The sequence below is a fragment of the Eurosta solidaginis genome, chromosome 5 (genome assembly GCF_040869045.1).
Source record: "Eurosta solidaginis isolate ZX-2024a chromosome 5, ASM4086904v1, whole genome shotgun sequence".
NCBI lineage: Eukaryota > Metazoa > Arthropoda > Insecta > Diptera > Tephritidae > Eurosta > Eurosta solidaginis.
The window spans coordinates 40,616,944-40,640,039 of NC_090323.1; the positions used below are offsets into that span (position 1 = coordinate 40,616,944).

At 36.4% G+C, this 23,096-nt stretch overlaps 2 protein-coding genes across 21 annotated transcripts in view; one reads left to right on the plus strand and one right to left on the minus strand.

Moving 5' to 3' along the window:
- LOC137252278 (uncharacterized) overlaps positions 1-23,096 on the plus strand; it is a 271,447-nt gene that overhangs the window by 119,182 nt on the left and 129,169 nt on the right. The gene's annotated exons all lie outside the window — the stretch shown is intronic.
- Positions 1-23,096, minus strand: part of LOC137253016 (uncharacterized) — a 62,788-nt gene that overhangs the window by 1,905 nt on the left and 37,787 nt on the right. The window contains exons 1-8 of one of the 16 annotated variants that reach the window (XM_067789239.1): positions 8,989-10,050; positions 8,410-8,699; positions 3,961-4,088; positions 3,469-3,904; positions 3,023-3,400; positions 2,785-2,952; positions 1,302-1,753; positions 737-1,232 (exon numbers count right to left, since the gene is read on the minus strand). In XM_067789239.1, coding sequence (XP_067645340.1) covers positions 853-1,232; positions 1,302-1,753; positions 2,785-2,942 — 990 coding nt within the window. In that variant the 5' untranslated portion in view covers positions 2,943-2,952; positions 3,023-3,400; positions 3,469-3,904; ... (1 more) ...; positions 8,410-8,699; positions 8,989-10,050 and the 3' untranslated portion in view covers positions 737-852. Of the gene's footprint in view, positions 1-736; positions 1,233-1,301; positions 1,754-2,040; positions 2,953-3,022; positions 3,401-3,468; positions 3,905-3,960; positions 4,636-8,409; positions 10,051-16,943; positions 17,991-23,096 lie in introns of those variants that run through there. The other 15 variants (XM_067789245.1, XM_067789238.1, XM_067789240.1 and 12 more) reach the window with 15 other exon arrangements.

The following is a 23,096-nucleotide window of genomic DNA, read 5'->3' on the forward strand; positions in this document are numbered from 1 at the left end:
TAATGTTTCCTACACCGATGAGCTTTGTAATAAAATAAACAGCTATCTCCCCAATCTCTCCAGTTTTGTCGTCTCGCGAAACCTGATATTGTAACCAACCAAATCATCGGTGATCTTATTTAAAACATGGCCGCGCCAAATGTCGACCATATGACATTACCCTACCGACTGTCTTACACCTTAAAATTTTGGGTGTGACTTTCATCAGGATCTACATTTTGGTGAGCACGCAGCCGCAATTGTTCCGAGAATTCAGAGTCCTACCAAAATCCTCAAATCCCTCGCTGGCAGTACCTGGGGAAAGGATAAAGAAACGCTCATGACTACACACAAAGCAATTAGCCAGCCGATTAAGTGCTATGCGTCACCCATATGGTCGCCAAGCCTAAAAATTACCCACTGGAAGAAGCTACAGGCCTGCCAAAATACTGCTCTCAGAATTGCCACGGTCTGTCTTCTTATGTCCCCAGAACACCATCTGCATAATGAGGCGAGAATACGAGAGAAACGAGATCCTGACCAAACAGTTCCTGTTGAATACCCAGAAACCTGAGCATCCCAACAGACATCTGATTGGTCAACCAGCACCGCCTAGGGGCCTAAGGAGTCATCTCCGTAAGCATTTTGAGGAAATACGGCTCCTGATAACCCAGCCGTATGAAGCGAAAAAACACAAGCAGGTCCTTGGTGAACTCCATAAACAAGCGTCGGACCTTTATGCTAGGAATTGCCCGGTGAATCCAGTACTCAAAGAAAAGTATCCAAACCTCGCGGAAGAGGAACGCATACTCCCAGAGAAAAGCGAGTCACTCTAGCTCAACTTCGTTCTGGATACTGTAAGAGGTTAAACTCTTACCTATCCAGAATCAACCCCGATATACAAAATGTATGCCCCGCTTGCAATGTGTCCCCACAGGACACCAACTTTTGAAAGCTTATGTGTGATGATGCATCATTACCACCCAAAGAACTATTAGACTGATCTTCGCAATTTTCCTCTAGTATAGTAGATGGTCTGAGAAGTCTCACCATTTTCAAAGGTGAAGTTTGTAAAGTGGTATCGCCCACTATTGTGGAGTCCCACATTTTAGATGGCGCTTCAATATCTTCTAGGAGTGTTACATCAATACTTTTTAAAGGAGTTTCATTATCCAATTGATGCTGCTCCTGTACGCATAAGTCATGCAATAGACGTTGCAGTGATTGTGCTTCTTCATCTATTTCTTGTAGTTCTAAGATTATATTATTAAATTTATACCACGCAATCTTTTCAACTTTCAATATGTTGTATATTCACTTACCTTGTTTACAAGGGATTTTAATATAGTTTCCATTGGCGCTGCGCTTTTTAGCATCTTCTTTAACCATATCCTTGTTCTCGCTATGTATGTACTTAAATAGTGTGCTGTCAGGATCGGATGCTGTTTTATCACACATTTTTTCCAAACCCATACAACTTTCATCAGACGTACGTTGCTGTTGGCATTCGAATATAGTTTCGTCACAAGATGCCTTAGTTGAAAAATTATAAGGAATCCTCTTTATAGTGTTTGCATTGTTGGATTTATTTTCATCCTCCATTTCAAATATTTTGTTCATTGCATTTCCGCTAACAGCAACGTTACTTTCGTGTTGATCCACATTCGCTACACGAGGAGCTGCGCGTGCTTCTAGCAAAGTTTGTAGATCCTCCTCTAAATCCAAGCTACAGCGTTGGCAAGATACCGGCTCTTTAGCAGGCGTTGTAGCCTTTCTAAATGTGTTCGTGAATCGAGAAAAAAATGTTGAAGATATTGTTTGTATTAATTTTTAATAATAGGTATATATTACCATGCTAAAGTGATTTATCTTTTTAAAAGTAAAGTAATAAAGTTCTACAAGCTAGTAGTTACTTTTTAGTCAAAGATTTGGAAAAATTTCAAATTCTTATATAGTAAGCCAATTTACTCTACAGTATTTAGAACATCCATCTCCATGCTCACTCGAATGGCTCATCATAAACAACCATACAATTTTAATGATATATTTATAAGCATTTACCGTTGCATGACAAGTAATTTCTTGACTTTTGCACGCCAAGCTTTATTTGCTTGAAATTTTTCCAATCCAGACATTTGTATTCAGGAAAATTGAAAAAGAGCAACAAACATTCAAGTTATATTTTGTTGAACCACAGCAGACAAGGCGCGGTAATCTTCCAGGGTTTTCGTTACGAAATATCTTTTCCAGATAAGCTTATACCACTTGAGCACGCTACGTTGTGTTATTATTTTATCCAATAGTTTCTTAATGGTTGCCCCATCATTTGAAATTGTGGCCTTACCACTGGAATCAACAATATGCTTGTCCATGTTACGTGAACCCAATGTAGTGCGTACAGCGTCCACAATTGAATGCGAGGTATTGATGTTGGATATGATAAATATTTTTTACATAAAAACTCATGTACCCAATACAAGTTCAGGCATACCGCCGATAACACACCTTTTAAACGACGTTGTGTGTCCAAATCACTTAGCGGTTTTTCTTCTATGATTTGTAGCAATTCTTCAACAAACGTTGGATCATGTATGGGATGCGACCAAAGTGGACCGCCCATCTATATTTGGGAATATAAGAAACAATTTGGTGTGAACAATTGGTGCCAGTTAACCCTCTGAAAAAGCGACTGATGCCCTTTTTGAACGGACATAACCGTTTAAACGGTTAAGCACCAATTAAGTAAGAAGGAAATAATTTGATTTATTCGAGTTTAAATACTTAAGTGGGATAGTTGAAACTTACATGATGTTTATCACCGCAATGCGCACAATTTGTATTAACATTTGGTCTAGTTGGTATACCGAATTATACTTCCGCATTGCCTTTATCTGAGATCTTGCTTTTACAATACCCATAGGCTCTAGCGTATAGGTATCACAACCAGTGCATTGAAATACCATTCATTGTTTGCTGTGTTCATAATATAAAGATATGGTAAGTAATTGGATTGTGGTAAAAGACCAAAATGCTGTATACCAACCTCATGCTATATTTACACTTCGCTTGACTACTATGCATACGCACAAATACGCGTATATAAAAATTTGCAGAAATGCTCAAAAGTGGCTCAATATATTTTCCATAAGGATTAGAGTGCGTTTCAATGCAATGCAATAGTATACGCAATCCCATCTCATGGCAGCATTTCATACGCAAAGGCACAGAACTATATTTGGCATTGCAGGCTTCAGGCGTATTGCCTGCCAGCACAGCCATATCATTCGCAGTTACAAGTAATGAACCCCAACTCGTCAGTGATTGTATAGCGCCATCCAGAAAGCGATTCGGACAACCATAAGGATTTAGGTCTATAACATCGAAACGCTTCTCATATGAAGTTGAAAGGTACATGAGAGTCCTATTGCGAATTTTATTATTGATTATTACAGTTAAATCACTAGCTATTGATTCGTATATCAAACCTACATTGCATCCCCTTCGCTTTGCACAATTAAATGTTCCACTCCATTGTGTCGCATATTTACGCTAATGGAATCTACTGCCACCTTAGATAGATCATTTGCAACAATTTCACGCACGCCTGCTACTTCTTTTGCATAACTTATGCTACGTAAACCTGTTGCAGCAAGCGTTTCCAATATTCGCAGTCCATCGTCGTATTTTACACCACCAGCCGTGATTCTTGTCATTAGCATTGCTTGCTTTCCTTTGTATTTTGTGGATTTTTATGCGCCGCCGCTTCCCGCGCTCTTATCAACCGCTTTGAGTATACATTAAGTACTGAAATACTTAAATCACGATTAAATTCTTGTACTGGATTGTAGAATACGGCCCCGCCGGCAATAATTTCTGTAGTGCTTTCTTTGATCAAACGTTCGGGTGCTTTGTCGTTCGTAGCGATCTGTTAATTCATAAAATTTAGGGCGATTTTGTTAATAACGCGAAACATGTATTTACCTTATTTTCAGATATTTCCTCAACTTCCATTTTGGCTTTAAACTGCTGTGCATCCAAGTTTTTGTTATCAGCTGTTCGGTGGTAGCATACGCTGGCTGCTGCTTTTGTTGAACAGTGAATCGTGGAAACTGTTTCAACAGAGGAAATATTTAAGCATTAAAGATGCACAACACTGTTTTATTTTATAAATCAACGATGATAGCCAGCCTTGGGAGGTTTTTGCTGCTGCTATCGTGGCCTTGCATTACCCGGTTGCTGTTGCGGTATATACCTTGGTATAACTGGATGTGGCGTCATTGCCCCACCTGGTCCAGTTGATGCGGACCACGAACAACAACCACCACGACCTACACTGTTTGGGTTCACTTTGCTGCTGCAAACACACCTCCGTCACAATAATTAATGGAGACCATGGAGGGGTATCTCAACAAGAGAGGCTATTTTATTGCACACATAGCCGTTTTTTTACACCGAATTTTCTAATCTTTTTTTTTTCAATTTTGGATAATAAATCTTAATGGCAACAAGAATTTTTTTCTTGTATGTATGTGGAAATCAAAATTTACTATTCTGCATTAGAATTGCTCACGATTATTTATACTATGCAATTACATATTTCACTTTTTTTCTTTATAAATATGCACACATTGATATGAGTTTTTTTGCTAAAACACACTTTAGTAGACCAAAAAATATTAAAGAATGCGTATATTAATTTCTGCAAAATGTAAATCACACAAATTGAAAAAATTTTCCACTTTTCTGTAGAATTAGAAATGGCGCAAAAATGACGTATTTTGTTATCCCTCACATTGTGGGAAAGCAAAATTTGTCAGCATGCTATTTCATTTGCACAATTTTTCATTCCAAATCGTCACCCCTGTCAAAAATTCGTGTGGCTGTGTGCGTTTTTGGTCACACGATTTTTGCAGGGTAGGTATGTAATAATTCAAATTAATAATCATTCAAGGTTCGAATCGAGCTCAAGGCCAGAACAATAATTTTTTTTTCTAATGATAATTATTGTTATTTTTTAATTTTTCTAAATTTGAAAAATTGAATTTTGTTTTTGGAATAGTAAGTAGAAAATTTTTCAGACAAACTGCCATAGCTGCGCAGATAGATCCATTTCGAAGGGTGCTAAGCCTTCATCATCAGTACGCTTTAGGCATGCTGCGCTAACCATTTAGCTATACAGCGGTGGTTTGTTTGACTGGCAAATTTGCTACTTCTATTCCTTTTTACCAACTATATTTATTCAGTGTTGCGCCATCTGGTGCAAAGCACTGATAATGCTGGATTTTTGTTTATTGTCAATTACTTTGTTTGACATTCCCAAGTGCTCATGGTTTATTAACAATTGTTTTTGTTTTTATCGGCCTATTGATAAATCATTCAAGGTTCGAATCGAGCTCAAGGCCAGAACAATAATTTTTTTTTTCTAATGATAATTATTGTTATTTTTTAATTTTTCTAAATTTGAAAAATTGAATTTTGTTTTTGGAATAGTAAGTAGAAAATTTTTCAGACAAACTGCCATAGCTGCGCAGATAGATCCATTTCGAAGGGTGCTAAGCCTTCATCATCAGTACGCTTTAGGCATGCTGCGCTAACCATTTAGCTATACAGCGGTGGTTTGTTTGACTGGCAAATTTGCTACTTCTATTCCTTTTTACCAACTATATTTATTCAGTGTTGCGCCATCTGGTGCAAAGCACTGATAATGCTGGATTTTTGTTTATTGTCAATTACTTTGTTTGACATTCCCAAGTGCTCATGGTTTATTAACAATTGTTTTTGTTTTTATCGGCCTATTGATAAATCATTCAAGGTTCGAATCGAGCTCAAGGCCAGAACAATAATTTTTTTTTTTCTAATGATAATTATTGTTATTTTTTAATTTTTCTAAATTTGAAAAATTGAATTTTGTTTTTGGAATAGTAAGTAGAAAATTTTTCAGACAAACTGCCATAGCTGCGCAGATAGATCCATTTCGAAGGGTGCTAAGCCTTCATCATCAGTACGCTTTAGGCATGCTGCGCTAACCATTTAGCTATACAGCGGTGGTTTGTTTGACTGGCAAATTTGCTACTTCTATTCCTTTTTACCAACTATATTTATTCAGTGTTGCGCCATCTGGTGCAAAGCACTGATAATGCTGGATTTTTGTTTATTGTCAATTACTTTGTTTGACATTCCCAAGTGCTCATGGTTTATTAACAATTGTTTTTGTTTTTATCGGCCTATTGATAAATCATTCAAGGTTCGAATCAATTTTTCAAATTTAGAAAAATTAAAAAATAACAATAATTATCATTAGAAAAAAAAATTATTGTTCTGGCCTTGAGCTCGATTCGAACCTTGAATGATTTATCAATAGGCCGATAAAAACAAAAACAATTGTTAATAAACCATGAGCACTTGGGAATGTCAAACAAAGTAATTGACAATAAACAAAAATCCAGCATTATCAGTGCTTTGCACCAGATGGCGCAACACTGAATAAATATAGTTGGTAAAAAGGAATAGAAGTAGCAAATTTGCCAGTCAAACAAACCACCGCTGTATAGCTAAATGGTTAGCGCAGCATGCCTAAAGCGTACTGATGATGAAGGCTTAGCACCCTTCGAAATGGATCTATCTGCGCAGCTATGGCAGTTTGTCTGAAAAATTTTCTACTTACTATTCCAAAAACAAAATTCAATTTTTCAAATTTAGAAAAATTAAAAAATAACAATAATTATCATTAGAAAAAAAAATTATTGTTCTGGCCTTGAGCTCGATTCGAACCTTGAATGATTTATCAATAGGCCGATAAAAACAAAAACAATTGTTAATAAACCATGAGCACTTGGGAATGTCAAACAAAGTAATTGACAATAAACAAAAATCCAGCATTATCAGTGCTTTGCACCAGATGGCGCAACACTGAATAAATATAGTTGGTAAAAAGGAATAGAAGTAGCAAATTTGCCAGTCAAACAAACCACCGCTGTATAGCTAAATGGTTAGCGCAGCATGCCTAAAGCGTACTGATGATGAAGGCTTAGCACCCTTCGAAATGGATCTATCTGCGCAGCTATGGCAGTTTGTCTGAAAAATTTTCTACTTACTATTCCAAAAACAAAATTCAATTTTTCAAATTTAGAAAAATTAAAAAATAACAATAATTATCATTAGAAAAAAAAATTATTGTTCTGGCCTTGAGCTCGATTCGAACCTTGAATGATTTATCAATAGGCCGATAAAAACAAAAACAATTGTTAATAAACCATGAGCACTTGGGAATGTCAAACAAAGTAATTGACAATAAACAAAAATCCAGCATTATCAGTGCTTTGCACCAGATGGCGCAACACTGAATAAATATAGTTGGTAAAAAGGAATAGAAGTAGCAAATTTGCCAGTCAAACAAACCACCGCTGTATAGCTAAATGGTTAGCGCAGCATGCCTAAAGCGTACTGATGATGAAGGCTTAGCACCCTTCGAAATGGATCTATCTGCGCAGCTATGGCAGTTTGTCTGAAAAATTTTCTACTTACTATTCCAAAAACAAAATTCAATTTTTCAAATTTAGAAAAATTAAAAAATAACAATAATTATCATTAGAAAAAAAATTATTGTTCTGGCCTTGAGCTCGATTCGAACCTTGAATGATTTATCAATAGGCCGATAAAAACAAAAACAATTGTTAATAAACCATGAGCACTTGGGAATGTCAAACAAAGTAATTGACAATAAACAAAAATCCAGCATTATCAGTGCTTTGCACCAGATGGCGCAACACTGAATAAATATAGTTGGTAAAAAGGAATAGAAGTAGCAAATTTGCCAGTCAAACAAACCACCGCTGCATAGCTAAATGGTTAGCGCAGCATGCCTAAAGCGTACTGATGATGAAGGCTTAGCACCCTTCGAAATGGATCTATCTGCGCAGCTATGGCAGTTTGTCTGAAAAATTTTCTACTTACTATTCCAAAAACAAAATTCAATTTTTCAAATTTAGAAAAATTAAAAAATAACAATAATTATCATTAGAAAAAAAATTATTGTTCTGGCCTTGAGCTCGATTCGAACCTTGAATGATTTATCAATAGGCCGATAAAAACAAAAACAATTGCAAATTAATAATCTACAAAATTGCTATACTGCGGTAGTATAAAAGTGGAAAGCATTTGAAAAATAGTCCCGTTAATGGCAATTGCAGATAATATTAATTTAATTTAAATTTAATTGAAAAAAATTGCAATGAAAGCATATCTACTAAAATACTGGGTTTTCCTTTTTTTTTGTAAGTTCTCTCTATCCGCTCTTGCCTTTAACAACTGACCATTAGAGCGGGATAGCACTATTACTTATCAAAGTATGTTTGGAGACATACTACAAACCCAAAACGCGAAACAAAATGGAAATAATGAAGATAATCAATAAAAATTTTGCAAACTCACATGATTTGATGCAGGAACTCGATGAAGGCCTTCGACGATTCCGCTGATTTGCTGAAAATTAAAGCTTAGTGCACTCAAATTATTTTAATTCGATTTTGTTTCATGTCACTTCGTTTCTATATTATTATTTTTAGATTCCACTCTTCACTCTCACAATACCACTTACATTTGTCTCTTTCTAACAATTCTTTTATCTATTTTATATATGTACTCATATAATTTTCTCTCTTGGTACATAATTTTAGAATTTGAACAATTTTTTTTTTCTTTCTTTCTTTAAAGTGCGCAAACTTATGATTTAAAAATTATTGGATGTTAAAGTTGGCAAATTTAGCAAATTTCTATAGCCCTTTAAATTACAATTTACACGTCTCTCAAAACCTTAATCCACATACACACCTATACAAATTGGCAACGATAAACTTAGACTGCATTTTATTTAGATTTCACATTTTTTCTTTTTTTTTTTGTTTTTGCTTTTTTGCCTCTTTTCAGCAAAAAACGACAATGCATATGCGCACAAAAATGAGGTTATTGAAGGGAGATAAGAAAATGTATGCAATCTTTAAGCTAAATTACTGTTTTTAAGTGGGATTGCAAATTTCGCACAAATGGGTCGAACCCAAAGCCAGGAAATTCCTATTCAGGATAACACAGATCCTCATCTTCACTCGCACTTAATTTGGAAGCCCTTTCAGGAACCAGGAACACTGCAACCCGGAAATCTGCATCTCAGGAGCACCGCAACCAGGAACATCCGTGCAATTTAATTTTAATTCGAACCGAATTACGCGGTTTTTTTATTTTATTAATCTTTAGCAAAAAGAACTTAGTAAACTTATTTACTTTTCATCAGTCGACATGACTTTTTCGATTGCAACCAAAAAATATTTGCCCGAGAGTATACCTCCACTGCCAACTTTTTCCAGCCAAAAACTGCCCGCTATCCTAAATCCGAGGCTTTTATAGGCACGGAAAAGCAAGTAAAAAAAAAGGTGGCGTGATGCGAAACGGAGATAATTAAATAGGGATGGAGATAGATCTTTATATAGGTTTGTCCTTTTTTAGTTGTTTTATAGGACATTATCTAACGGTAACTTGTGTTTTAACCCTTGCATTCCTTAATATCTTTTCCGTGGTACCACCCTATCTTACCAGGTATGTCTTGCAATTGATACATGGAGTTTCCTTTTGTGGCGAGAACTGTAGCTTTTACAAAAACGGGTGCTAGCTTGGCGTTAAACTTATTCGCTTTGTCGCTCAGAACGAAATTGCGCCGATATACATTTTCACCTACACTGAATGGTTTTACTCTGCTTCGGCGGTTGTAGCGTTGAGCTGATTTCTCAAAAGCGTTTTGTATGTTCTTGGCCAACTCAGTACGCACGAGTCGGAGTTTGTCTATGCGGTCTATTACAACATCCCCTCCCAAAGACTGGAGCGTACGCAGCAGACTATAATCATCTGCATGACTTAACATCTGCTGACCGAACATCGCATAGTATGGCGTGCAGCCAATAGTTTGGTGAAATGAAGACCGAAGTGCTTCAGCTATCATTTGAAGATTTTTGTCCCAATTGGTTTGATCAGATTGGAGATATGACCTGATACCAGCGATAACGGAGCGATTGACCCTCTCGCTCGCGTTAGCTTGGGGACTTGAACTGACTGCCGTTGTCAGATACGATGCATTCAGGTGCACCAAAAATTGGGAAAATTAGTTTTTCTAAAAAGTCGCAAATTGGAGTGGCAGTAAACTTTTTTACAGCTTCGATAAATGGAAATTTCGTCAAATGGTCGAGAACTATAAAAATGCCAATATTTCCCTGCTTAGAGCGCGGATAAGGACCTAAAAGATCAACGTATAACCTTTGGCATGGACGTACAGAATTTAAGTTTGCTTTCATAGGTGGACGAAGAATTATATTTGTAGATTTACTCTGCTGGCAAATATCACAGCGAGAAATGAAACTTTTCAACATCATTTACCATCGATGGCCAGTAGAAATTTAAACGAAGGCGTTCTAACGTTTTTGCCATACCACCATGGCATTTGTTTGGAGGACAATGGGCCTTTTCGATAGTATCCTGGACTAGTTCCTTTGGAATCCACGGTTTCCAACATAAGAGTTCTCTTTCTTCATTTCCATTCGCGTATTCTGTTCGCTTATATACTTTATCGGCTTTGACTTGCAGGTCTGGTAAACTACTCTGAGATTCTTGAATTTTCTGTTTTAGTTTATTGTACTCGTCGGAGTTGAAAGCTTCCGAATCTAAATTGACTGCTGGACAGAAAGAAATTTCCCCTAGCTCATCAAAGTTTTGCCTCGACAACGCATCGGGAACGATATTCTGAGAACCACGTCGGTGCTCAATTTTAAACCGATAACCCTGTAGTTTGAGTGACCAGCGTGCTAATCTACCACTTAAGTCGTTTTGCTTCATTAGCCACTGCAAACTTGCATGGTCAGTCACTATCGTGAAATCTTGGCCTTCGACGTAAGCACGGAATTTTTTCAAGCTAAGAATAGCTGCTAGGCACTCAAGCTCGGTTACGCTGTAATTGCTTTGTGCGCGATTTAGTTTTTGCGAAAAATACGCGACGGGAACTTCTACACCGTCGTCATTAACTTGGGCCAACACTGCTCCTACACCTAGTTTGCTAGCGTCACATTGAATAAGAAAAGGTTTACTATAGTTAGCATTAGCCAGTATTGGTGCTGACGATAACAAGGTTTTAAGCAACTCAAATGCGGTTTGGGCATCTTCAGTCCATTTAAAAATTTTGGCCTTTTTCAGCAAATCTGTCATTGGTGCAGTAACTGCAGCGAAGTTCGGTACAAATCTTCTATACCAACCAGCCATGCCAAGAAATCGGCGTAATTGCTTGATAGTGGTTGGTTGGGGATATTGTGTAACCGCAGATATCTTATCCGGGTCAGTACGGAGTGTACCATTCCCTACAATATACCCTAAGTACTTCACTTCTCGAAGACAAAATTTGCTTTTCTCAATATTGATTGTTAAGCCCGCGTTTCTTAAATGATATGCAACTTCCGACATCGTCTTCATGTGAGCATCAAAACTTTCTGATACGATGAGTAAATCGTCAAGATATACGAATACACTCTCTCTTAAATTCGATGGAATCACGCGATCCATTAATCTACATAAGGCCTGAGGGGCATTGCATAAGCCAAAAGGCATTACGCGGTATCTATACAAAGGACGGTTTGTTACCGTAAAACAAGTCAAATCTCTGCATTTTTCCGATAATGGAATTTGCCAAAATGCTCGCCTTAAATCGAGCGAAGATATAAACTCAGCTTTTGGTAAGCGACTGAGTATCCCATCTATGTGGGGTAAGGGGTAAGCGTCTTTAATAGTTACGCTATTTACTTTGCGTGAATCTAAACACAGACGAACTTTTTCACCTTTACGGACTAAAACAACCGGACTCGACCACGGACTGTTGGGTGACTCCTCGATTATTCCCAACTTCAGCATTTCATCTATTTCCCTGTGAACTAACTTTTCTATAGCAGGTGAAATGGGAAAATATCGTTGCTTCAACTGACGGACATTTGGCTCTAACTCAATTACGTGCTCAATAAGGTTGGTTTTGCCAAGACCTTCCTTAGCATATGACGGAAATAAATCTTTTGTGATTTGCAAACGTTTTTGTTGCTCAGTTGTCAGGGTGTGCATATTATTTAAAACATCAGTATTATTATTATCGGTGCTTACACAATCGATTTGGCTTATCAGATGGGGAGCTATTTGGAATGCGATCCAGAAATCTACGCCCAAAATCAAATTTTGCTTCAAGCTAGGGACAATATAAAAAAGTAGTTTTGATGTTTTGCCTTTATAGGTAATTTCAAATAAAGAGGTACCAAATACAAATTGGTCATTGCCATCAGCAGTTCGTATCGATGAACAATGATTGGTTTTAATATTTTTATCCGCGCAGATCTTTTCAGCCAAGTTGCTGCCTACACAAGAAACTTGCGCTCCACTATCGAGCAAAGCTAGATGAGTTTCGTTAATAATCTCTATTTCGGCATATGGTCGAAGGTCTGACGAATGCTTTTGCAAAGAACATATTAAATTGGTTAGCCCTTTTCTACCTGCTTTAACTTTTCTCCAAAATTTACTTGCCCGTATTGCCGAACGTGATTTAGGTGGTGTGCCCTTTTCGATATTATTGAAAATTTCTTTTCGTTTTTCTTGGTAAAATTTCAAACGATCTTGGTACGGTACTAAATGTCTTAATTCTGGTTTATAAAAATTCTTAGTTTCAAGATTGGGCTTAATTACTTCTGGCGAGGAACCGTTTTCGAGTCCTCGCTCGCTTGCAAGTTTCCCGACTTACACTTTACACACGTAGGTTTGTACACGCCTACACTACCACAACCATAGCAAAATATCGTTCGCTCTGCCAAGCAGTCGAAGTAACGATGCCCTTCTTTGCGGCAATTCCAGCACATCAGCTGATTGTTGTTCCTACGCCGTGTCACCTCGTCAACTTCCATAGCGTCTTCGCCGCGTTCTTCTTCTATTTCATCCACAATGTCAACTTCGTTAACTTGCTTACGAACAGGCGTATTTCGATAAGGGGTGGACAAAGCAGTATTACTTGAAGACGACTGTCTAGCGATTTCTTGAAGTAATACTAATTTTACACAGACGGCTTATTGAATAATAAAGGCAATTTTCTACATTAAGACGCTTATTGAGCTCAATCTTCCCTACAAAATTCGAATCTATTATTATTTCATTAGTAGCTAATCGAATGCCTAATGAAGTCAAAAGCACAATGCAACTCTGTTGGCAGCGTTCCGCTTCCGTTTCTTAGTTTTCAAAGCAAATCTCATTGTCTGCATGGCGGAACGATACAAGGTGGCCGCATCGAACAGCTGATTATAACCTTTTTTATTTGATTTGATACATCAACTACCGGCGCAGTACGATTTTGACATTTGTCCATCGAATTTACAAGTACATGGCATTTTTTTTGTTTGTAGGTATGTCACCATGCTCCCACTTTGTATCGTTCCGCCATGATTGTCTGTCTCATCCTTCATACTAATCGAGCAGTTACTTCTGTGTGAAGCAAAAAATTTACGATTTCATTAGCAGGTGAAATGTGATCATTAAGTTTCTGTGTGAAAACAGTATAAGCTTTCGTGTTTGATGCATAACTCGCGCAATTTAGCTACCGAAGGAATGGAAACGTATAAAAGTTGTTGCCTCAAGCGAGGTCTTAACCCTCTCTGTAGTATTTCTACAAGTTCTGCCTCTGGAATAGGAATGCTCAAGTTTTCTGCGATTTTAAAAATAGCATTGCGGTATTCATCAAAGGTTTCGGACATATTTTGCTTGCGCATACGTATTGCCTCTTTAATATCCGTATCAGTACGGTGTGCGGCAAAATGGGTGCGGAGAGCTTGACAAAGATTAGGCCAAACAACACGATCTACTGAGCGTCTGTAACGCCAGTACCAATCTTTGGCCTCCTTAGTAAACACGCTTTGGACATGTTCGCAGAACAAAGTGAAATTTCCTCCGAGTGTATCGATTACCTGTGACTCAACTCTATAAATAAAATTTTGTACCGATAGACGATTTGAGCCATCAAATTTGATGTCCCAGTTTGAAATAAGGTTGGCAATTTTGCCAGAATTAGTGACGTGTGATATGTCACTACTGCGCGGAAAACCCACATTAGAATGCCTGTAAGGATTTCCTTGTGCATGCATATTTAAAGGTGCGCCACCATGTTGACTAAGGCCATTAACAAAATCCGGTGGATCTTGTGGCCAATCAACTAATGGTGGTAAATCATTGTTTTGTGGAGGTTGCAAGTTTACGTTTTGTAATCTAGAGACAATATTATTAACGGATTGATCTAACGGCTGCTCCAATTGAGCAAATCGTGTTTCGAAGTCTTGTAATAAATTAGCTTGTCGCGCGGAGATAACGGCGCTGACAATATTTCGGATTCTAGTGTCTTCCGGTGGCGTAACAGATATGTCGTTGCTGTTGTTTTGTTCCATGGTTCTTGCTGGTGATTGTTGTGACTGTTGGGATTGTTGAAGACCCGAATTTCCTGCGGCTGCTTGAGCTGAAGCTTGTGTTTCAACACTAGTTTCTGCCGGTTGCTGCTGCTGTTGTGCGGCCTGTGGGGTAGACTGTCGCTCTTGAACAGTGGGACTAGTTACCGATCTAGCTTGTGAACGAAGAGGGTATGGATTTGGTCGAAAGTTATTGGGATTGCATTGTGCTCAATACTGAGGACAAGTTGTATTATTCCTTAGCCAATTCAAAAGACAAGACCGATGGAATTTGTGATTGCATGCAGTACGCACAGCATCAGAAGTCAAGGTAAAGTTTTCGCGGCAAATTGTGCACAAACGCCTTGGGGTCAGTGGCGGGGGTGCATACTCATCACTGTGACGTAACGGCATTGTGCGTATTTAAAAAAAAATGCAAAAAGGTATATAGATGTATATATATATATATGTAAGGATATTAAAAAATGTATATGCGTGTGTATTTATTCAAAATACAGAAAAAAAATTAAAAAAAAAATTTTGTTAAAGCAAACTCAAATCAAATATGGTTTTACTCTTCAATTGTTGTTGTTTGTTTTGTTGTTATACGGCCAAAGACATTTGTGTTCTTTTTCACTTTCATGTGGTGTGAGAATTTTTGTTGTTGCAGTACGTGCAACACACGCATTCCAACTTGCAACAAAAATTTGATGGAACTAAATCTTGATCCTTTAAACATACAATAACGAGATTCTACATTCAAATGGTATTTAAAATATGCATATAGCCAAATTCAAAATAAATCCAAGATGAAAAAAAAAGAAATAACGAATTATACGTCAGTTTTATTTGCAATTATGTGATCAAAGCTACTGGTATGGTTAGTACGACGTGAATTTATCTCATCGTTTCAAACTAAATTCCAAATACCAATGGCTATGAAACCGGTACTACAAAAATAAGAATAAATGAAGAGAAACAAAATTCGTATAGGACAATGGTTTGTGAAACCCCTAATTAAAGTTAAAAATTATTTTTGGCTTTCTTCTACGCTGGGGCCCCACACTGTTGGGCGCCATTTTCTGTTATGGGACCTTTGACAAGCATACTTACTCTGGGTTGACAATTGTTTCGCAGTTGTACCAAGTTTACCTGGTGGCACGAAGAAGATGATCGGCGTCTGCCCGTGTGCGTCTAGCTGTCCCGGAGCTTCAGCCACTTATGTGGGTTCGTTGACCAAACGACCGACCAAACCACCAGTTACGACAAACCCAAGGCCTAACAAGAAAAAATTTACGCACACGTAAGGGTTAAGGAATTTCTTACCTCATCACTCAATAGGACCGTTGATTAACCTTTTTAAAAAGCGACACAACACTTTGTCTTTTGCCTAGCGGTTCTCCTACCAATTACTTACCGCTCTTATCCCACCCAACCATGACTTCTCAGATGTTAATGAGATGTCCCAATGTAAAGCAACAACAACAACGAATTTCAGACCATTCTTACAAACTTAACAATTCATGTTTTATTTAATAAAAGACTACTCAATTAAAAGGAAAAGATCAAAATTTGATTTCATACTAAATTTAGTACTAAAGAAAAAAAAGGTACTATTTTTACTATTATGTTTAAGTCCGAACATCTATAGGAACGGCATGGAATCGGAACGACTTTTGAATAACAAGCCTACTAGGTATGTAATAATTCAAATTAATAATCTACAAAATTGCTATACTGCGGTAGTAGAAAAGTGGAAAGCATTTGAAAAATAGTCCCGTTAATGGCAATTGGAGATAATATTAATTTAATTTAAATTTAATTGAAAAAAATTGCAATGAAAGCATATCTACTAAAATACTGGGTTTTCCTTTTTTTTTTGTAAGTTCTCTCTATCCGCTCTTGCCTTTAACAACTGACCATTAGAGCGGGATAGCACTATTACTTATCAAAGTATGTATGGAGACATACTACAATCCCAAAACGAGAAACAAAATGGAAATAATGAAGATAATCAATAAAAATTTTGCAAACTCACATGATTTGATGCAGGAACTCGATGAAGGCCTTCGACGATTCCGCTGATTTGCTGAAAATTAAAGCTTAGTGCACTCAAATTATTTTAATTCGATTTTGTTTCATGTCACTTCGTTTCTGTATTATTATTTTTAGATTCCACTCTTCACTCTCCCAATACCACTTACATTTGTCTCTTTCTAACAATTCTTTTATCTATTTTATATACATATGTACTCATATAATTTTTTCTCTTGGTACATAATTTTAGAATTTGAACAATTTTTTTTTTCTTTCTTTATATATATATATATATATATATATATATATATATATATTTTGAAGTGCGCAAACTTATAATTTAAAAATTATTTGATGTTAAAGTTGGCAAATTTAGCAAATTTCTATAGCCCTTTAAATTACAATTTACACGTCTCTCAAAACCTTAATCCACATACACACCTATACAAATTGGCAACGATAAACTTAGATTGCATTTTATTAAGATTTCACATTTTTTCTTTTTTTTTTTTTGCTTTTTTGCCTCTTTTCAGCAATCAATCAAATAGATTTTTAGGAAAATGTAATAATAAAAAAAACGACAATGCATATGCGCACAAAAATGAGGTTATTGAAGGGAGATAAGAAAATGTATGCAATCTTTAAGCTAAATTACTGTTTTTAAGTGGGATTGCAAATTTCGCACAAATGGGTCGAACCCAAAGCCAGGAAATTCCTGTTCAGGATAACACAGATCCTCATCTTCACTCGCACTTAATTTGGAAGCCCTTTCAGGAACCAGGAGCACTGCAACCCGGAAATCTGCATCTCAGGAGCACCGCAACCAGGAACATCCGTGCAATTTAATTTTAATTCGAACCGAATTACGCGGTTTTTTCTATTTTATTAATCTTTAGCAAAAAGAACTTAGTAAACTTATTAACTTTTCATCAGTCGACATGACTTTTTCGATTGCAACCAAAAAATATTTGCCCGAGAGTATACCTCCACTGCCAACTTTTTCCAGCCAAAAACTGCCCGCTATCCTAAATCCGAGGCTTTTATAGGCACGGAAAAACAAGTAAAAAAAAGGTGGCGTGATGCGAAACGGAGATAATTAAATAGGGATGGAGATAGATATTTATATAGGTTTGTCCTTTTTTAGTTGTTTTATAGGACATTATCTGACGGTAACTTGTGTTTTAACCCTTGCATTCCTTAATATCTTTTCCGTGGTACTACCCTATCTTACCAGGTATGTCTTGCAATTGATACATGGAGTTTCCTTTTGTGGCGAGAACTGTAGCTTTTACAAAAACGGGTGCTAGCTTGGCGTTAAACTTATTCGCTTTGTCGCTCAGAACGAAATTGCGCCGATATACATTTTCACCTACACTGAATGGTTTTACTCTGCTTCGGAGGTTGTAGCGTTGAGCTGATTTCTCAAAAGCGTTTTGTATGTTCTTGGCCAACTCAGTACGCACGAGTCGGAGTTTGTCTATGCGGTCTATTACAAATTTTGAATTTCCATACATATCAATACAATTTGATTACTCTTTCTGACTAAATAATGAGTTATCATACAATTGAACAAAAGAAATAATCAAATATGAATACTTTTGATGATGAAAAACTAAAAAGCATTTTTCGATCATTTTTTGGAATCATTTTTGAAGTCCTTTAATGATTAAGTTTTAATATTTCATAAAAACCAACAATAAGAATAATCAAATATGCTTATCTTTGATGATCAAAAACTGAATAAAGTTTTAAAAAATTTTATAATCACTTTTCATTCAGCTTTCTGAATCTTTTATGAATATATTTGTTGACTGAATAATGAATTTTATACTTGTTGAAATTCTACTTTTCATTAAAAATTTTTATTTTTTTCACATACACATATTTTTTCAATCATGAAGCTAAGAAAAAAGATATAAAAAATTTATTATTTATGCAAAAGATACTCTTCAAGACAAAATTAATGTAATGCTGCTCGTGAACGAAGATTTCTCCAACCATTTCTCCCCTTCCGCTTCCCAGAAAATACATGATTGGTCAATACATAGGTTGTGAGCTATTTGAACCCCAGGTAAGTGAAACTATCTTGACATACCTGGATACGGCTTCAACATCCCGTATCGTATCCGTATTTTAAGATGCAGACGATAATGATGTTGGATGTTGTAGTCTCAGGTGTAAATCGGTCAAGTTTGTTCGCAAGTTAGCTGTGGTTCGAAAAGCTCACTTTCGCATGCTTTCTTCCCCTGATGAAATGAGATTATTATGTAGTATCCTATTTTGAATGAGATATGAAGAATAAATGCATTATAATGGCATTCAAAAATGATGCAAAAATCTCAACCAAAACGATTGAAAAATATTCACGAATATGATCAGAAAATGACTGTGAAAAGCAGTCAAATATTACTCTAAAACTATTCAAGCTCAATTTAACAATGATATCAAATATGAATAAAAAGCGTTTCGAAATAGGAATCATAAATGATTATCCAAGAATAATCACATTTATGGTACATTTTTCTCCCGACGATACGTTAATTTTCGAACAGAAAATGCTTTTAAATTTGAACGTTTTTAATCATCTTGGGGTATGATATTTAAATATTTTTTGATCAAAATTTTCAAAAAATGCTGGCTGGGATATTTGTAAAAACTGAATCGAAATCCATACTTATAAATAAAAAGTGATATTTTAACTGGTAGAAAGTTAGTCGGAGTCAATATCGTCGACATGCTCTGGTTCAGATAATAAGCCAATAACTTCACTCGTTAATGCTCGCCGCTTTGACCTAGGGGTTTTTTCGCAAACTCTTTATGAACGGGTTGACGATGTCAGCAATCTGTGCAGCAAATCCATATTACTACAAATTCTTGACTTTTTTGTGGTGAAAAGTTCACGATAGTTTCGTGCATCTTTGTTTCTGGACTCTTGAGCTTCTTCCGAAAGTTGACCAATAGGAAGAATAGCAGACACGATTATACTCTTTCCATGAAACAGAATTTTATGTACGCTCACTGGCATATTGTACCAAGCATATTCCGATAAATATAGCACCCTTGTCTCTGTCACATAGTGGTCAAAAGCTTAAGAATTTATTTGAAACCCACATCCTATGCATGAAAGTATTGTATGAAAACCAAAAGATTGATGTTTATGCCGGTTATGTCTGATGTTATTTCAGGATCTCCAAAGAATCTTCTCGCAGTGTTGTCATCATTTGTGTTGCCGGTTTTTTGCTTTGGCATATCAACCAAAAGACCAACTTCTTTCCTGAATCTATTTTGGATATGTTCTTTCTTCTTTTTCATCTTTTCCTTATTTTCTTCGCCCTGCACACACCAGATCTTCATTTCCATTCGATAAGCGATGTGTAGGATACATTCTATGCATCGTATCTAAGAATGTAAAGGGGAAGTTCCGAAAGCAAGCATACTTTTGTCAACATTTCGCTCTGACAGAGCTCGCATATTGTTCATATCTTTTGGAGAAGACCCACATATGTAGCACTTTTGCGATGACGTATATGCCGACAGAGCGTTAGGTAGACGTTAATGTGATGTATACATACATATTGTTACGAATATTAGTAACACTAATGGGTACTGCCATCTCTAAGCCGATGCTAAGCAGCGCCTTGTATGCACATCCATAAATCAATCATTATGTATATACATAAACGAATCAATCATTATGTCTACACATATGTACGTATACGCAGCTGAGAAGCAGCGCACAGCCACATGAATATATCTGAGATACTCCCGAAAGTATGCAATGAGAGAAGCTATAAAATCGTGCAATTGTAGTTACAGCTGAGAAATTTGATAGCTGATGGTCAACTAGTAGATTCTGGAAATGGAAGCGCCCAGAAGATGCGAACGAGGAAATCAAAGAGTATAAAAGGCAGCGACAGATAGAGGCGCTAGAATCAGTTCTGAATTAAGTACGCTATCTGTCGGGCAATAGTAGTGTTATTTATTGTGAAGTACTTTAATAAAGGCCGTTTTGCATGATTAAATATTGGAGTTATTTATTCAACAGTTTAGTGATTCGAACCTTAGTAGAAGATTGCAAATAAGAGGATTTGCAAGTAGATTCGTTACAATATGTATATTCCCGAAGCACTCAATTGCTTAGAAGTATCACCCATAATAGACGACCCTCAGGTAGGCGTGCATACATAACATAAGTTGATGGGATAAGTGCACGACTCGTTAACTATGCGAAAACTCATATGACAAACAATGAAGGCTATTCAGTGCACAAGTTTCCCTTTTCTGGTTTTTACCATTTCAGGTATAACTGTCTTTTTTGGGGTCTAGTATTGTAGACTTGAATTGAGGACATTCTATTGTTAGGTCACTGCGCTTTATACGTGAGCGAGGGCATAGAGACCTTTAATTGGCGATAACAAAGTAAACGCAAAATTTCGCAATGGTTTGTTTTTTTTTTATCTGAAAATATATGATATTCCCTTTAATGTGTATGTATTCGTTCAATGGATTTGGGCGGAATCAGGCTTTATTCTATTGAAAACGAAAAATTTTCTAAGCTTACCAAACTTTTAGTGGCTGTCTAAAACAAAAAAAAAATAAAATTTAAATGCATGTCAAAATGCCTACGTGGCTGAAACTTACCAATGCTGTTATAAACTACCCAAGTATTTTAAATAAAATAGTTTGAAGTCAAAACAGTTATCAAAAATTTTGGACTATGAAATGATTTTTACACTTGTTTCAATTATCCAAGTTTCATAATGCTTATCATGGTGATCATGGGTTTTTTACTTTGCTGTGTATACATTTTCTTAACAGTTGGCTATTATTCTGTTGCATGTCAAAACATTTTTGAGATTGGAGACCATTGTTTTTTGGACTTTTGGCATCCTAAAAGTGAAAAAGTTACACTGTGCGACGATCGCCCGTTGCATAGTGTACAAGTACAAGTGTGTTTACTTCTTTCTGACAGAAACTCGCTTAATGCGGCAGTTACTCACGAACGTACGTAGAAAAAAGTGTCAGCTGACACGACCTATCTTATGAGTGTGCAATGTAAACGAAAACTCACCGACGTGCAACGCCCGTACGTACGTAGCCCGGAACGTAGAAATCAAAACAATTTTGATTTTTTCCGTAAGAACGTGTCAGCTGATCGCTCTCTCACTAGACTGAGTTGCCTAGTAAACTTGTGTGCGCTAATTTTTGACCGTTTGCAGTTTTATGCAAAAACACCTAATTAAAGTTTGAAAAATTGTGAAAATAATTCGAAATAATTATGTTAAAGTGCAGATTATAAATATGTAATCTATTTATATTTATTTAATATTATTCCAGCCTTTTACAACATCAAAAATTAAATTGGAAAAAGTTGATGTTTCCATAAGCATGCATGCAAAATGGTCAATGGCAACAGTGCTTATCTGTAAACAATACACACGCAAATATGTTATGTACATGTACACAGCCGCACACATTGATTCCTACGGGCTTAAGGGTTCGGTCAAACGTGTTTCGTACGACAAACGTCCGTACGTACGGTACACGTCGGTGGGTAATTGCCGCTTAAGTGAGCATAACGGGAACATATGGGTTGCCATTGTTGTTTCGGTCGAAAACGGTCAATTAGGGTTCTGTGTAGAGACGTAAAAGATTGAAACAGGGTTTATGTAGTCACATAAGTGTTGCCCCTCTTCCACAGCATTTTAATTTTATATCATGGCGAAAAGTGTTCAGTTCAGAGTTATTGATTTTGATTAAAAGTTTAATTTATTACGGAGGGTTACTCTTTTAAGTGTAAAAAGCAGAGAAAACGTAGAGTTTTTCAAATTATTGTGAAAAACTTTTTAATCTGAATTTCTGTACCCAAGTATATTTGTGTAACACAAGAATCTGGAGGTCAATTCCTTAGCTATGAAAAACTGAAAAATTTACACTTATTGAAAACTCATTTGCACACGCAATTTACACTTTGAATTTAGTTGTGTTTTTATGCACAAAATTTTCAAACTAAAAACAAAATTTTCATTTGTCAGAAAAAATAAAGAAAAAACGGCCTAATGTCAAAAAACCCTATCGAAATACAAACTGGCTTTGACATTTGTCCATCGAATTTACAAAAACAAAGTACATGGAAATTGTATTTATGTTTGCAGGTATGTCACCATGCTGCCACCTGGTATCGTTCCGCCATGGTTACCAGCAGCATTTTTTATACGTTACCAGCCACCATAATACTTAGAGAAATTTTTTTCGGGGAAGTGGACCAGGACCCGACCAAAAAAAATATATGGAGCAAGCTGTAATTTGGCAGCTGAGTATGTAATGTTCGGTTACACACCAACTTAGCCTTCCTTACTTGTTAAATTTTGAAACGTTTGCAGCATATAACCCATAAATTTTGCTCGTAATGTTATAGGACAGTGGTCGGCCGATGCTTATAAACGACCAAAAATGTCGGCAGAGGTGTCAAAAGACATGTTTTTACTTCGGCATCAATAACCTGAAAGATTTCACTGATGCCAAAAGATATTTGAAAGAAAAAATCTTTAAAATTTTATGCACAAAAGTGTTCTGCGGAAGAGAAACTTGAAT